General features: G+C 42.3%; 1 protein-coding gene across 3 annotated transcripts; it reads right to left on the bottom strand.

Annotated features, from left to right (window-relative positions):
- Positions 1-7,449: 7,449 nt before the first annotated feature.
- Positions 7,450-14,766, bottom strand: LOC127527055 (syncytin-2-like). 3 transcript variants are annotated; one of them, XM_051924566.1, is made up of 2 exons: positions 14,719-14,766; positions 7,450-9,382 (listed from the first exon to the last, which is right to left on the bottom strand). In XM_051924566.1, the coding sequence occupies exon 2, from the start codon at positions 8,836-8,838 to the stop codon at positions 7,765-7,767; it is 1,074 nt and encodes a 357-aa protein (XP_051780526.1). In that variant the 5' UTR covers positions 8,839-9,382; positions 14,719-14,766; the 3' UTR covers positions 7,450-7,764. The 3 variants fall into 3 exon arrangements, with proteins under 3 accessions (XP_051780526.1, XP_051780528.1, XP_051780527.1); XM_051924568.1 differs by lacking the exon at positions 14,719-14,766 and adding an exon at positions 14,398-14,711; XM_051924567.1 differs by lacking the exon at positions 14,719-14,766 and adding an exon at positions 10,229-14,385.
- Between the last annotated feature and the right edge of the window lie 1,294 nt (positions 14,767-16,060).

Here is a 16,060-nt window from a genome sequence, read left to right as displayed (position 1 = left end):
AAGATCCTAACCTTATCATTCACAGGCCTCATTCGTTCCTTCACTACTGCAGCACCCAGCCATTTTGCCAGAAGCTTATGTGAAGTTTGCTTTTTCTGTCATAATTACTATTTTGTGTCTCCTAATGCTCCACAGAAATAGAATACAATATAGAAATTTATTTCAGGAGTGAAACGACCCAACAAACAAATTTCACCCCATCAGTGCTGGATTAACCATATAAGCAAAGTAAGCACATGCTTAGGGCATCAAGGGTAAAGGGGGCACCACAAAAATTTTTCATGGCCGAATTTATCACATAAATTATTAAATTAATTAAATTTATAGCCATTTTCAAAATTGAATGAAAATTGAATAATGCCACCCTGCAGTGGGCTGGCACCCTGCCCAGGGTTTGTTTCCTGCCTTGCGCCCTGTGTTGGCTGGGATTGGCTCCAGCAGACCCCCGTGACCCTGTAGATAGGATATAGCGGGTTGGATAATGGATGGATGGATGAATAATGCCTCCCTGTACCTCCCTACGCCATCAAAGTCAAATGACATATTCTTTTTATTTCTGTATTTAACATATCCCAAGAACTACAATGAACCGGGTCAGTTAAGTGGAGCACAAAAACAAAAACTGTCAAACAAGAAACGATAGAAGACTTTAGAATTAGAGCTCAAGACTGCAAAACGAAATACATTTCTTCACACAAGTTCCATAACATGATATACAGTACATGTTCCGGGTCAAAATCAATCTCCGTCATCAGAAATGGACGAAAATACGGCAAATACCGCTTTGATCACTTCAGAATCAAAATGTGATAACGTTAGACTCACCGAGGTGATACCAGCAGGTTCATCTGGCACATGTCTCATAGGTGATCCCACTTTGCCTGTAAATTCTCTTGATACGGATACCGCTACAGCAAATGTTGACTCGAGGGACTTTACATTACATTTTGGGGCTCGATTAATTGCTGAAAATGAAAGTTTAGTGGATCATAGCGATAGCAGTGAAATAATTCTGTCTGTAAAAGATGAAGAAAATCACAATTTAGCTAAAGATCCAGGAATGTGGCTTGACTGATCTGCTGATGATGTGGCTTATTGTGGGCCAACACCACAATGGGCCATTTGACAAGTCTTGTGGCAGACCAGTAAGGTGTTATTGGGACAAAAGCCAATGGTGAGAAACACAAGAGAGAGCGCTTACTCTATTCACCATCACAGGATCACTTTACTGTTTGGTTTGTAAACTGTTTGCTCTTAAAAATTTCTTGAATTTTGTTATAAGAGAAGGATTCAGTGGCTGGCGAAATACTATTTTAATTGATAAGCATGAGACAAGCACTACTCACGAGACTCTTTGCTGACATATTTAACTCACATACAAAAATAAATATTATTTTCCTTCTTACTATAAGTATGTTTTGTTTAATTTCAAATTTTCCATAATAAAATAAAATTGTATTTTCTAGTTTGTTATTGTTTTAATATTTTGAATTACTAGTGTAAGGGGGCACCAAACTTATTTAGTGTTTAGGGCATCTAAGGGTCTTAATCCGGCCCTGGCAGCAGGTCTACCCTTATTACTGCGTATCTTGGGGCAGCAATTGAGTGTAAAACCGTTTTACATAAAGAATTACATTTTACGACAGAATCATCGATACCATTATTTTGGACATGCACATAAAATGGTTTTAAAATCGGATATAATAGAAGAATTTAAAAAGTGCGAGCAGCGTGGGGGGCAGCTATTAGTCAGGACATCAACAGTAATATTCAGATCCATCGTTATAGAAACGTCATCAGTGAAAGAAAGATCACATAAATCAATATTATTATTAACTGAGATATCACGAGTAAGAACAAGATCGAGGTTGTGACCGAGAGAGTGAGTTGGCATATTAATATGCTGGATAAAATCAAATGAGTCCAATAGTGATAAAAAGTCATTGACCAAAGGTTTCGATTGACAACAAACGTGAATGTTGAAATCACCGACAATAAATATTTTATCGTGAGAGACGGTGATATCAGCCAAGAGATCAGAGAATTCAGAGATGAAGATATCATTAATTACAGGAGGTCTATAAACCACGGCAAACAGCAGAGAAGGGGAGCTGCACACTTTGAAAAGTTGAGGTTTTAAAGCTGCTAAATGGACCCCTTGTAAGGCTCCGACACAAGAACATACTTTTAACAACAGTGGCAATGCCCCCCCACGACGAGTCAGACGAGGAGAGTTTAAAAATGAATAACCTGGTGGAGTCATGTCAGTAAAACAAGAAGAGTCACCATTTACAATCCAGGTCTCAGTGATGAAGAAGAAGTCCAGATTATTTGAGGTAATAAAGTCTTGCAGAATAAAAGTTTTATTAGCCACTGATCTGACGTTCAAGAGAGCAGCCTTGATAGAAGTAGACGAGCTCGCTGTGGGATGAGTATGGTGAGTGTGTGAAGATTAGCAGCGTCTACTCCCCGAGAGCACGCCGAGGAAGGGTGATGCCGCCTTGAAATGGAGAAATTAAATCTGGTATCCAGCACCCATGGACCAGGGATGGAGTCCTGTGAAGATGAAGACGGGTCATAGACAACTCTCAGGCATCGGGAGTCCAAGCTCTGGGACTTGAGTCGGTGTTGTTTAACAGCAATGCCGGCTCTTCTTCCACAGCGGCGGCGGGTGCGTTTGTGTCTCTGAGGGGCATTGAGGTCACTGATACCGGTGAACACCAGCGTCCAGGTGAAGAGGTCAGGAGACGATTAAAACAAAGGTGGAGGTTCATATAATATCCCATTAGGAGGTGAAAATTGAGAGGAAAGCAAGCAAGAAAATATGTTAAGTAAAGACTCACGATCGTAGGACACAGTGGCCGTTGGGATAAACGAATACAAAAAAACAAAAGTTAAAACATAGAATAACGAGACGAGCAGGCGGCCAGCCACACCAGTCGGCGCCATCTTCACTGTATAAAATAAAATGTGCTCAGCATAAGTAAGTGCATGCAATAGCAGTGAACATGGCGCATGTTGTTAATATTATACTGTATGTGATATTATTATATATAATACAGATTTACAGTTAGGTTCATAAATATTAGGACATTGACAAAAATGTTATTTTTATGTGAATTTCCCCTTGGGATTAATAAAGTATCTATCTATCTATCTATCTATCTATCTATCTATCTATCTATCTATCTATCTATCTATCTATCTATCTATCTATTTTGCCTGCCCGTCACAGAATACGGGTATTAAAAGAAAATTCATTATTATGATTTCCTAATGTGTAGATTTTAAAGTTTCAATTTTAATTTGAGAGTATTTATAAATAAGGTGACCGGTGAATGAGTTTCACAAATGTTTATTTTTGTCTTCCAAATGGTCAGTTAGCTGCTCATAGCCATTCACCAGTTATTTATTTTTGAATTATATTAATTGTTAATCAGTTGTAAATGATAAAATGAAACGTTTCTGTTTTTCGTTACGGAATGACATTTGGTAATATTTATTGTGTCTTAAGGCAATTTGAAATATAACTGTAATGATCTGCAAAGCACATTTTACATTCTGTGAAAATAAAGAGCTGTCTTTGAATGTCCACCTCCTGAGCTCCGCCCCATCCCCTCGTCCACTCACAGAGCAGCAGAATGGGCTTCTGTTCTCTCATTGGACTAAATTATTGCAGGAGCCGCCATCTTGGTGAAGTTCACGGCTTGCGGTTGAGTAGGCGCCCACTTTACTAACGTCTGGAAAATCACGTTGAGTACCACTGGTAAGCTAACAAACTGAACTACATGACCGTTTGCTGTCAGAGAGAAACTGCTTTTGTTTGTGGCTGAGTTTATATTTTACAGTTATAATTATAACGCTGACTAAGCAGGTGTTCATTAGAGTGGTGGGTTTCATGGTTAATGACGAACTCTTTTGGTTTGTTTGTTTCCAGTTAGTTTTTTAGTTCATCATGCTGTTGTGGAGCGCTGGTTTGGACAGCGTCATCCGCCAAGGGTTAAAAGTAAAAAAAAAAAAAAAAGACGTTTTTATTAGTTTTCTAAAAATGATTACTCGCCGTTTTGTCAGCAAAACATTCGATTCGTTGAGGAGTTACGTGCTGCATTGTAGAGTTCATAGGAACGAACCCCATTGCTCTTTCAAATGTGTTTGTGCTGACTGACATTTTGTACTTCATTAAAAATTAATAAAGCTCTAAATTTCTATTGGGTTCACAATGCGCCTGCACACTCTGTTACTGCTAGAGCTGTTGTTTCAGCTTTTCAGTGCGCCATTTCGCTATGTGAGCGCCAGTTTCACACCGTGACAGAAGTCGTATCCCAGAGCATACAGTGGAGGGGCGACCTGTGGCGTGGCCAGTAACTGTCTGTAAAGATACGTTTACTGTCAAGTCCTCATTTACTGCTCACATGTTCAGGAAACACAGGGCTTGTTGGGTGAATAGCATAAGTGACACGTACACAGAAACGTCTCTCAGCATTCTGCTCTCATTGCATGTCAAGTTGCTTCCCTGAGCTCAAATGAAAGTGTTGGATTGCCTCAGAATTTCAATGAGACCTTTCTTAGGAATGTACAAGGGGGCTTCGCCCCCTGCTTGTTTTGCTCGCCTACCCCTGGCATTTTGAACCCGTGCCCGCTGGGCAGCCGTAGTTTCAGACATGTGTTGTAGGACCTTGCGTTGTTTTGAACCCGTGCTTGCCCTGCTTCTGCGGTTTGAGACGTGCGTTGTAGGTGTATATCCGTCAGTCGAGCTCATTCGGTTTGAACCTGTGCCTGCTTTGCCTCTGCAGTTTCAGACGGTGGGTCGCATTCGGCGTTTTGTACGATCCCAAGCAGCACATTATTCCTAACTTCATTCCACAGTAGTGCCACACACAATATGACGGTGACGCCTGCGCCTTCACTACACAGTAGTGCCACTCACAATATGGTGGCAACACCTGCGCCTTCCGTATTATGTCGGTTTTCACCATGCTGTGTAGGCGCGTTTGCCTTTCATACTTTCCCGCGCCTTCTGACACGCGATGTAGGCACCTGCACCTTTTGGGTCTGCCTCCGCTGTGTGGTGTGGACGTTTAACTGTCGTTGTTTCCGCCTTTACATTCTGTCCCTCGCTGTGCATGTGTTTCGTGCCTAGGTGTTTTTGAAGCTGTTGCATTCCAGTTTTCATCATCTGTAGCCTGCTCTCCATGTGTTTGGCCCCGTTCTTTAACCTCTTTATGACGTTTTACTTTGTTTCCTACTCTGTCTTTTATTTCTGACCTCGCTTTATAATGCTTGCAGCATGTCAGACGGTTCATAGTCTCTCCCGTTTCGCTCTGGGGCAGGGGGCTTAGTGTGGTGCCTGTGCACTATGTCTCCTGCGTCCATGGGCAGGTCCCTGCGTCCATATCCGGTTTACCATTCTCGGTTAGTAATATAGATAGATAGATAGATAGATAGATATGGATGCTTATTCTTCCTAAAACTGAAAGGGCAGCTCCTTCTTCCAACTTCAACAATACAGACAATTAGACAATTGTTGAAGAGCTGCAAAATGTGCACGAGTTGGGACATGAAGACACTTTAAGTAAACTACGTTCACTTTTAAAAAAGGACATGTGTCTAAGAGATGATGCTATTGTTAAAATCTGTGATTGTATGAGGGATTCCGATCTGTTCTCTGTCTGTCATCACTAAGAACAAGAGCTCAGGTGTTTAAAAAGATGTTCAAATACAGAAAACCTAAAAAAGTAACATTAGGAAACGATGAAAATATGACACAAAGGTCTGCTTACTACATACCTGTGATGCGTTTGCTTATTAATAATATTAATTATGTTTGCTTATTATTAATATTACTATTAAGTAGCTTATTAGAATCAGAAGTATGGAAGAATTCCGTGTCATAACAGTATTGTGAAACAGACTCCGATTATTTTGGTGACATAAATGATGGATAAAACTTTTGGTCCAACCAGTTGTTCATTGAAAATCCAGGATGCCTGAAGCTCATTCTGTACCAGGACGCTTTTGAAATTGTCAATCCCCTCAGCTCTGCTAGGAAAAAACACAAAGTTGTTACAGTCTGCCTTTCTGTGGCAAATCGACCTTCTCATGTGCGGTCCGATGCTGATCACAGGTCATAGACAGCATGACCTCAAACAATTTGGAAGTGCCAGGGTTTTCTCAGAGATGTTACTGGATTTAAAAGATTTGGAGGAAAATGGAATCACTATAGGTGCAGGTGAAAGGGGCGCTGTATTGTATTGTGGGGGACAATTTGGGTTCACACAGCATTGGAGGGTTTGCTGAAAACTTCAGTCATTCTCGGTACTTCTGCAGGTTACTGTGAAATCACACAAAGTGAGCTTCATAGTGATGATCCAAATGTATGAGGTCCACAGCGCACCCCTGAAAGTTACGACTCTGCTGTTGATAATCTACAAGCTGAAGACAGTCAGGATATCAAAGGTATAAAGATGAAGTCTGTTTTCAATGTTCTGAAATCTTTCCATGTTTGCCAGCCTGGTCTGCCATCTGGTTGAGGCCTTGATGTATTTGAGGGTGTCTTATCCGGTGATGTTGCACTGTACTTGAAGCATTTCATTAAGAAAAAGAAATGGCTTACATAGTCACTTTTGAACCGGCGCATCAAGCAGTTCAGGCACAAAGGATCTGACGCTCTCACAAAGCCATCTGATGTCAGCTCTGAGCTGTCCGGCCATTCAGAATTGAATTTCTTAAGGTTGCTGCCTGTACTCATTGGTGACAAAGTGCAAAATCCAGAAGATGACGTGTGGCAGTTCAGCTTAAAGATATTGTTGATATGATTTGTGCACAAAAGATTTCATTGTCACAGGTCGCCTATCTTGACATTATAATCCAAGAATATTTGCACTCAAAGTGTTTTTTTCCTGAGAGTCCACTAAAACCAAAACACCATTTCTTGCAGCACTGTCCAGTAGGGCAGCAACGATTAGTCGGCGACCAAAATAATTATCAGTCGCAGCCCTACGATCCAGCGCTGATTTTGAAATTTGGTCTCTTGATCAGATTATGGACAATGCGTTTAGAAAGTAAACACAGCAACTTCAAGAGATGTGCCAGACATTTGAAAAACTTTCAAAACATCTGCTGAACTTTATCTGAAAGACATCACACGTGTCAGGAGTATCTTTCAGGCGGGCCAGGGTGCAGTGAGCTGCTGCAAGTCAAAGACAGTTGTATTTTTGACCCTAACCTTCACGGTGACACAATTAAACACGCAGTGAGTGACTTGGGCTTTTCAGAAAACGATCCTTGTGTCTCCACAGACAGACATGCTGTATAACGTGTGGACGATTTTTGTGACTGAAGACAGAGAAGAAAATTAAAATTAGTCAAAACCTTTTATTAATACATACCAAGCAAGGGTAAAATGTCAGAGAAACACAGTCCTAGGACACCGCACTTCATCTGCCTCGAGCGCAGATGTCCTTGTTCTTTTATACCTTTCTAATCTCCTGATCGTTGACCATGTAAGCAAAAAATAGCATCCTGACTCATTGTACTTTTCCAGTTTTTGTAAAGTCATTACCCTAAAGGTATATTTTCTTGTCACACACATCATCAAAAGAAACTTCCAGAAAGTATACATGCTTTTTGTCACGCACGCCAAACACAAACAAGTTTCATCACTCTGTCCTATTTTCTATACACACATACATTTTGTTCAATTACATCTTTTTTTGTTTCCACACTCCTCCCTTTTTGAACAAAAATGATGTGGGCCTATAAATTCTATTTTGAAATGGTTGATGAAAGGGAAAGGGGAGAGAAAATGGAAGAAGCTATACGAGACATGCGCTCATCATGTAGCACATATGCCCTTTCCATAGAGGCGGTAAAGTACTTAGATATTATATAGCGAAACAAAGGGATAATACAACAACCAACCAGGAGGAGGAGACAAAATGTCACAACCAAAGAAATGAAAACAGATCTTATCCATTGTCCCCAGGACCCAAAGGAGGATGCAAACCACTGATCCCAGGGATTTGTAATGCCAGAATTAGTGGAAAGTTCTTTAGAGAGAGCAGTGAGGCCTGCCAATGCACGAGTTATTGATCCATCTGGCGCGGTATTATTTGGAATATATGTACAACAAGCATCACCAAACATAGCACAAACACCTCCCTTTTCGGCAAGTAACATGTCCAAGGCTAGACGATTTTGCCAAGTCATCAGAGAAGTACGATCAAGCTGTTCATGTATACCTTCAATAGCGTCTTTGGTGAAGTTAAGGAAACGTTGTTGGTTATAATTAATCCAGTCTACATTCTTATTAATAGTAATTTGGGGTATGATAGATTCAAAACCGGCTGCGACTTGATTCCTAGCTTTAAATCTGTCTGGGACACCCCTAGGGACTCCAATAGCATCTATGTATACTCCAGGGCCATGTAAGGAGATATCAGTAGGCGTATGGAAAAGGGAGCGGGTATGTCGGAAATAAAAAAGGAGGTGTGGAATAATATGGGGAGTGAGAGGGAGGTAAGGATAGAAGTCTAAAAGGCATAGAAGTCTAAAAGGCATAACTAATTGGATTGGAGCACAGGTACCAGACCAATTAGGGGGAAAGGTGACAAATGAAAAAGTGGATGAAAGGGTAGAAATATTCATAATCCTAACAGGAGAAAAATCTGAACCAAAAGTTGGGGAGATGGGTGTGTGTGCCAGAGAATGAGGGGTGTTAGTAACAGGATTGTCAATCTTAATTAGAAATCTCCCTAAAGGGTCTGTTCCAGATACATATACCCCTAATACATAAATACCTGAGTTACAATGGTTGTCAGCACATACAATGCGAGGCATGTCCTTTTATGATAGAAAACCGATTTTTCAAACCGTATTTTTGGGCCTCAAAAGGTTGATAACCCCAGTCCTCAGTTCCAGTGTTAGCAAAAACCCATTGCCAGTTGTCGCAGTCACTTCCCCTCATACACACGTATTTGTCAGATCCGGTCCACTGGGCTTGTCGACCAGTCCCACAGTTGATAATAGAGCAGAAATCAAACTGCACTGATGTGGTGATTCCCAACGGGAAAGTCAAGGTGACCAGGGCAGTAGACAAGGGAAAAGAAAAACATAGTAGCACAGCAATCAAGGGTGCCATCTCTTGCAATGTGAGGCGTGAATCCAGGCAGGCAGTCCCTCAACTTTCACGGCGTGTGGTGTGGATAGAAGAATTTGGAATGGTCCTCTCCACCTAGGCTGATGCCAGTGTTTCCTCCGAGTATCTCGAACCAGGATCCAGGTGCCCAAACGAATTGGTAAATCCTTGGAAAGGGGGCTGGTCCTCCAGGCTTGATCAACCTGCTGGTGGATTTCCTTCAACGAGGTTCGCAAACCTGCAAGACTAGAGAGAAAATCATTGGGAGAAAAGGTTTGTTAGTGTTGTTTATGAGTCCACACTCCATCAGAGAGGGACCCTTCTTTGGACCATTTTCTCCTTTCGATATCCGTGGCTGCATTCTGTAAAGAAATAATTTAATTATCAGGGTCCTGGTCATTTCTCTGTTGGAATAAAGAAATTGGTGTGTTATTATATGCAGCCTCTTTAGCAAAGTGGTCAGCTAAATCATTCCCTTTGCTAGCAGGATCCTGTTTTCCCGTGTGAGCTTGACACCCAACAATCGCTAGCTCCGATGGTTTGGTTATAACTTCTAAAGGGATTCGATCAATTTCTGATGTTGGATGGGTTTGCCAGTACTGGTCTTAATTTGTGCTTAAAGGTTATCTATGCAATATATTTAAACGCGTCTTTTCCTTCATGCTTATTATTAACAAGGAAAACATACGTGCTTGAACCTTTATTCGTATCAAGTGTGCTGACCACTGCGTCACCATGCTCTTCCTTTATAGTACCTAAAATACACAACTTCCATTCATATCACAATTAGACACACACATTCATATCACAATTAGACACATTCCGCTTATCGCCAAAAAACTTGTCTCCCTTCTCATGTAATATTATTAAAAGAGCATTTTCCCTTCAAACTTGATCAGGGTTTAAAAGGAAAAATACTTTTGTATATTTACAAGCCTTAAACAAAAGTGGAGACAATTCATTTGCGCTAAACCAATTACACAAATCGATAATTATCTTTTTCAGTTTTTTAGTTAGAGCTCTCCAGGACTGGTCTTAAATTCCCTTAGTTTCCATAGTGTTCCATGATCATGGCAGATTCCAAAAGCATACCTGGAATCTGTATAAATTGTTACGATCTTCCCTTCGGACAGCTGACATGCTTAAGTGAGTGCTACGAGTTCAGCTGTTTTGTGCACTTAGCTTTATGAAATTTGATTTGCTTCCAGCAGGCGGTCCCCTTGGACCACTGCGTAACTGGTTGAGGGCGCTCCATTTTTCAATTGTAGCATTTGACAAAGTACAGAGTACATTCTGATACTCATAGGGATCCCTTTTAATACACTCTATAACATACAAAATCACCCAAAGCATTTTCAACACACTTCACCCCAGTATTATTCTATATTTACACTATATTTGGAAACAATGCAGCAAAGGAAACAGAAACGAATGGACTCTGAAGAAAAGCAAGTTCAACTCTTCAGGACAAACAAACATAAAACAGCCTCTCATGATGTTAGCTGGTGTTAACACAATCCTGCTCAGCTAAACGGCGCCGGTTTCCAGATCAAGGAGACTTCGTTGGCGAACTGAGTCAGCGACAATCAAGGAAGAAAAACTTCCGTGGCGATCCAATTACGACAACAAGGACAAATCCAACTATCGAGAAACCACACGGTACGATACCACAGCAAAACCGCATTCCCAGAAAAAAAGGCTACAGTCACAGAGAATATTAACTCACAAGAAAAAAGAAAAGGACAGAAGAAATTTCATGAGAACTACATCCGTGCTTGCTAATACAGCTTCTGTTGTTGCAGCCACAGCACGAAGACACGGAGGAAATGCTGCGGCCACTGGATCCAGTTTTGTTTTAGAAAAAATAAGTCACCGGTCTTTGTTTATCTCCATGTTGTGTTTTGTTTTGAATTCATAAATCCCTGCTTTTCGTCCACGAACAAAGTGAATGGACGAGAATGATCAGGCAAACCTAGCGCGGGCGCAGATAAAAGAGTAGTTTTGAGGTTACAGAGCCTTCTCAGCCAGTTGTTGCAACGGCTGTGCTCTTTCAGTAAAATTTAGAACCCACTGTCTGCAGTGGCTGTAATGCGATTTTACAGTTGTTTTGATTAGCTGCAGCTTAACTTTTAGAAACTTTATGGCCATTGTCCCCCAAAAACAGCAACAATTTCTGGGTATTCATTGTACAATTTTTTTTTTTTCTTCTGTAGCGCTACTGTATCCCGTCCGGCCAAAAGCCTTCTATCTACATACTGTATCCCGTCCGGCCAAAAGCCTTCTAAATTTTTTTTTTTTTTTTTTTTTTTTTTTTTTTTTTTTTTTTTTTTTTTTTTTTTTGGGCAAGAGCTTAACCATAAACACAAAAGGGCTTCTCTGTATCCCTGAGGCATGACGGTCCATGTCCATCGGCGGTACCGCGTTTGACGAGATCGGGATGTACGGCGGAGATGCCAGCCTCTGCTTCGGGAGACAAAGGATATTGGGCACGGTGCGGGCGGAAGGAGGACTTCGGGTGGATCACCAGAGGCTCACAGTGGGCTATCCTTTGAAACACTACTTTAGTTATTAAATGGTCAGGAGTATCAAAAATACCTGGAGTAACTTGTAACCAGTCTGTTCTTTCAAGGCATTTTTCCACCCATGGCCCTATTTTCTCCCATTAACAGTGTGTGATTTAGCTAAGGAAAAATGAGGCACTATGCCGCCAAGATAATATATGTGCTGTGAGCATGTAAGATGAACAGAAGCAGCTGCCTTTGTGGATGAAATAAAAACACAGTAGATGTGAAGGGTTTCGGGGCAAGTACCAGAAGTAAGGAAAGATTCTAGCCAGGTGGTGTCTACTTCTATAGGGAAGTATTGGGCAGTACAGTGTAAAATGTCAGGGGCCTGTAAATTGGGAAAAAGACAAGGGGAAAAAGAATGTAGGGCTTTGAGGAGAATGGTGTGTGGGGAAATATCTAAAGTCCATGCTGCAAAAGAGGGTTTGGGATAAGGGGTAATTTGACACAACAACTTGGGGGTTGAACAGAAAAAACAAAGCTGATTCAAAAGAAAACGATGCAGTAAGGTATGTCCGCCAGGACGTGACTGGACTTGAAGAGGTTTTGATACTTGAAGAAGATGAGGTTGTCCAGAAGCAGTAAGCACAGTAACAGTTTTGTTCGAGGTAGGGACCTTTGCCAGCAAGCGAGTGGCACCAGTATCGATTAAGAAAACAGTCTTAGTGCCATCAACGAACAATGTCAGTAAAGGATCAGTCTCTGAATTATGGGTGAGCAAAGGTAGTTGAAAAGAGTGGCTGGAGGTCCCAGTGTTTTCCTATGGCCAGTATTGTTAGTCAGGGGTGTCAGAGGAAACAGGTGGAATAAGGGGAGGTGGGGGCTGTTGCTGTCTGTGAGGGCACTCCCGACGAAAATGTCCAGTTTCACCACAGGCGTAACAAGAGTAGGAATTAACATTGGGATTAAAGGGAGAGGGAATAAAAGGATTCTTAGTGTGGTCAACAGGAGGAGCTCTAAAACCACCTCGTCCTCTTCCTCGTCCTCGTCCCCTTCCTCTAAAGCCATATCCTCGACCTTGGTCAGGAGCATTCCTGGTATAATAGTTCATCTGTGCTACCAATAATTTGGCATGAGAGTCCGATTCGGCCTGTTCAGCATGTCGTTTGACTTCATCAAACGTGGCACTTTCCCACTCAATACAGGAAGTGCGGACTTTGTTTTGTATATCAAGGCGCAAGCCGGAAACAAAAGGTGGAACTGCAGCTCGGGTGCGGTCATCAGCATTTCCCAAGCCCGAGTGATTAGCCATAAGGTCTTGAATCCTATGTGCCCATTCATCAACTGTTTCGTCTCTCTTTTGTTTTGCAGCAGAAATAAGGGACCAGTCCGTTCCTTTTTTATATGTTTCTGCAATATTTTGTCTCAACGCCTCCCATTGTGAGTTAAATTCGCCTTCTCCACCTATCCCCTGTCCTCGAGTTAAAGCTGGGTTCCATACCCATGGAATGTCATTGCGGACACCCCTGCTAACAGTGGCCCATGTGGTCCCAAACTTTCGACGAAGTACCTGGGTCCATTCAGCAGCATTAGGCTTATACATGCTATCTAATTGATCAAGTTGTTCAACAAATTTTAGTCCTCCTACTTCCTTTGGATCTGGAAGTGCATTCACGACATCTTTTAGTTCTTGGATGTCCCAATTCCGATTTATCATAACTGTTGTGGGATTTTGGGGTCCAGCTGGATGGGCAGGGTTATAATGGGGATTGGGAACTTCTATTAAAGGGCAAGTAAGTGAAGGATTAGAGGAGAAAAAAGTTGGAGCTGGTTTGTGAGTGGAGGTTTGACTTCGAGTGCATTTGGAGACGGGGGTTTGTCTAGTACAGGGTGAGTCTGTGCCTGGGGAATCATCAGGGGAAACTTCTGCTAGTTGTAGTGCAGGGGGGGACAGTCGGAATGGGGAATAGAGGAGGGGAATAATAGAGGTGTCTGAGGTCGGTTCTGAGGAGGGGAAAAAAATAATAGGATAAATCTAAACCTGTTTTCTTTTCTATAAATTTTCTAGGAGACCCATTTTTACGGGGCGTCTGTTGATCCTCCGAAAATAATCCTTCCAGCACTAATGATTTTGATCCCCCTGTGCGGCGATTAACAGGCTTACTGTTATAAATTCCCATTATGTCCCCTTGCTCTCCCGGGTTCTGTATTTAATTTTCCAACTATATACTGATTTGTCTAATCCCTTGTACGTATGAATCAGCAAGGCATTAAGTGTGCCACTCACTAAACCTAAACTGTTCCCTTCTTAGTCCCAAGGGGAGACACCTAACTATCGGTCCTGTCCCAGTTCCCAGGAGAACACGGTTTTGTTGCTTATTCTGTATGTAGATTTATTTATTTCGTCCTAACAGCAATCCTGTAATCTGTGCTCTTTTCGGTTTATATTTCCATACCACCCCGTTACTCGTCCCGTTAGCCTGTCCGCTCACATCCCCGGGTTCCAGCTCAGGTGACTTCGTGTCCGATTCGGTTCAGCAGAATACTACATCAATACGTCCAGCCGAGTCTAGGATATGGGTGAGGCCAGTATCCTTTCGTCAGACCTTTCGTATGCGTCAAACTGCTTGGGTCAAGTCTCCATCACCTTAAGCAACCCGTTGAGATATGAGTATGACTAGACGGTCAACAGGAAACTCGCCCTCCCGTTATTTAGAAAATAAATAAAAAAATATTCGGAAATCCCCCGGTGCTTACCCCAGCCTGGAAATGTGCAAGCTCTGTCTGGAAATCCGTTCAGTCACCGTGGATGTAGCAAAGAGGAGACCAGGGGCTCCTCACGCAAGAACTGTTTCAGGACAGGGCAGTCCTAACTTTTGCCGGAGCTGCATGCTCTGCTGCCGGATATCTCAAGTTAACGGCAGTCCGCTGGTAAGACGGATCACTGAAATGGTCTCGCTGGAGGAGTCGACCGGCCGTCTCTTGCCCCACGTTTGGGCGCCAAAACTGTGGACGATTTTTGTGACTGAAGACAGAGAAGAAAATTAAAATTAGTCAAAACCTTTTATTAATACATACCAAGCAAGGGTAAAATGTCAGAGAAACACAGTCCTAGGACACCGCACTTCATCTGCCTCGAGCGCAGATGTCCTTGTTCTTTTATACCTTTCTAATCTCCTGATCGTTGACCATGTAAGCAAAAAATAGCATCCTGACTCATTGTACTTTTCCAGTTTTTGTAAAGTCATTACCCTAAAGGTATATTTTCTTGTCACACACATCATCAAAAGAAACTTCCAGAAAGTATACATGCTTTTTGTCACGCACGCCAAACACAAACAAGTTTCATCACTCTGTCCTATTTTCTATACACACATACATTTTGTTCAATTACATCTTTTTTTGTTTCCACAAACGTTACATCGTATAATAGAGGCAATTCCCTGAGGAGTCAATGGAGTTTGGGGAATTTCTCATTGGGCGGCACGGTGGCGCAGTGGGTAGCGCTGCTGCCTCGCAGTTGGGTTCGCTTCCTGGGTCCTCCCTGCATGGAGTTTGCATGTTCTCCCTGTGTCTGCGTGGGTTTCCTCCCACAGTCCAAAGACATGCAGGTTAGGTGGATTGGCGATTCTAAATTGGCCCTAGTGTGTGCTTGGTGTGTGGGTGTATTTGTGTGTGTGTCCTGCGGTGGGTTGGCACCCTGCCCAGGATTGGTTCCTGCCTTGTGCCCTGTGTTGGCTGGGATTGGCTCCAGCAGACCCCCGTGACCCTGTGTTCGGATTCAGCGGGTTGGAAAATGGATGGATGGATGGATGGAATTTCTCATTAGTTTAATTCAAAATGATGCAGGTGTGTATTCTGGGATGGATGTACATAATGCTGACTGTCATTCTGAATCCAAGCAGTGACAAAACAGAGCACCAGGCTGTAATTATAGAACATTAATGACTTGGTAGATTTGTATCTGTTACCAGCATAGATTCTGAACGGGCACCAAGTCATTCCACTGAAACACAGCGTGATGTTGTTGAAATAAACACGATCTTAGCCAGTGTGTTGGAGAAACAAAACGAGTAAGTATGCTTAGTAAAAATAATAAAATACTATTTGAAAAATATGAAAGTGACAGCAGTTTTTACTTTTAGTTATACAGCAAGCCGACTATACTTCCTTAGAAGGCTGGCGTCCTTCAACATCTGCAATAAGATGCTGCAGATGTTCTATCAGACGGTTGTGGCGAGCGCCCTCTTCTACGCAGTGGTGTGCTGGGGAGGCAGCATGAAGAAGAGGGACGCCTCACGCCTGGACAAACTGGTGAGGAAGGCAGGCTCTACTGTGGGCACTGAGCTGGACAGTTTAACATCCATGGCAGAGCGACTGGCACTGAGCAGACTCCTGTCAATTATGGAGAATCCACTGG

Source organism: Erpetoichthys calabaricus, chromosome 3, assembly GCF_900747795.2.
Source record: "Erpetoichthys calabaricus chromosome 3, fErpCal1.3, whole genome shotgun sequence".
Taxonomy (NCBI): domain Eukaryota; kingdom Metazoa; phylum Chordata; class Cladistia; order Polypteriformes; family Polypteridae; genus Erpetoichthys; species Erpetoichthys calabaricus.
The sequence above is the reverse complement of the archived record's forward strand: the minus strand, read 5'-3'. Positions and strand labels throughout refer to the sequence as shown.

Excerpts from the sequence above, each read along its gene's own strand:
- LOC127527055 (XM_051924566.1), bottom strand. The coding sequence starts at position 8,838 with ATGCCTCGCATTGTATGTGCTGACAACCATTGTAACTCAGGTATTTAT.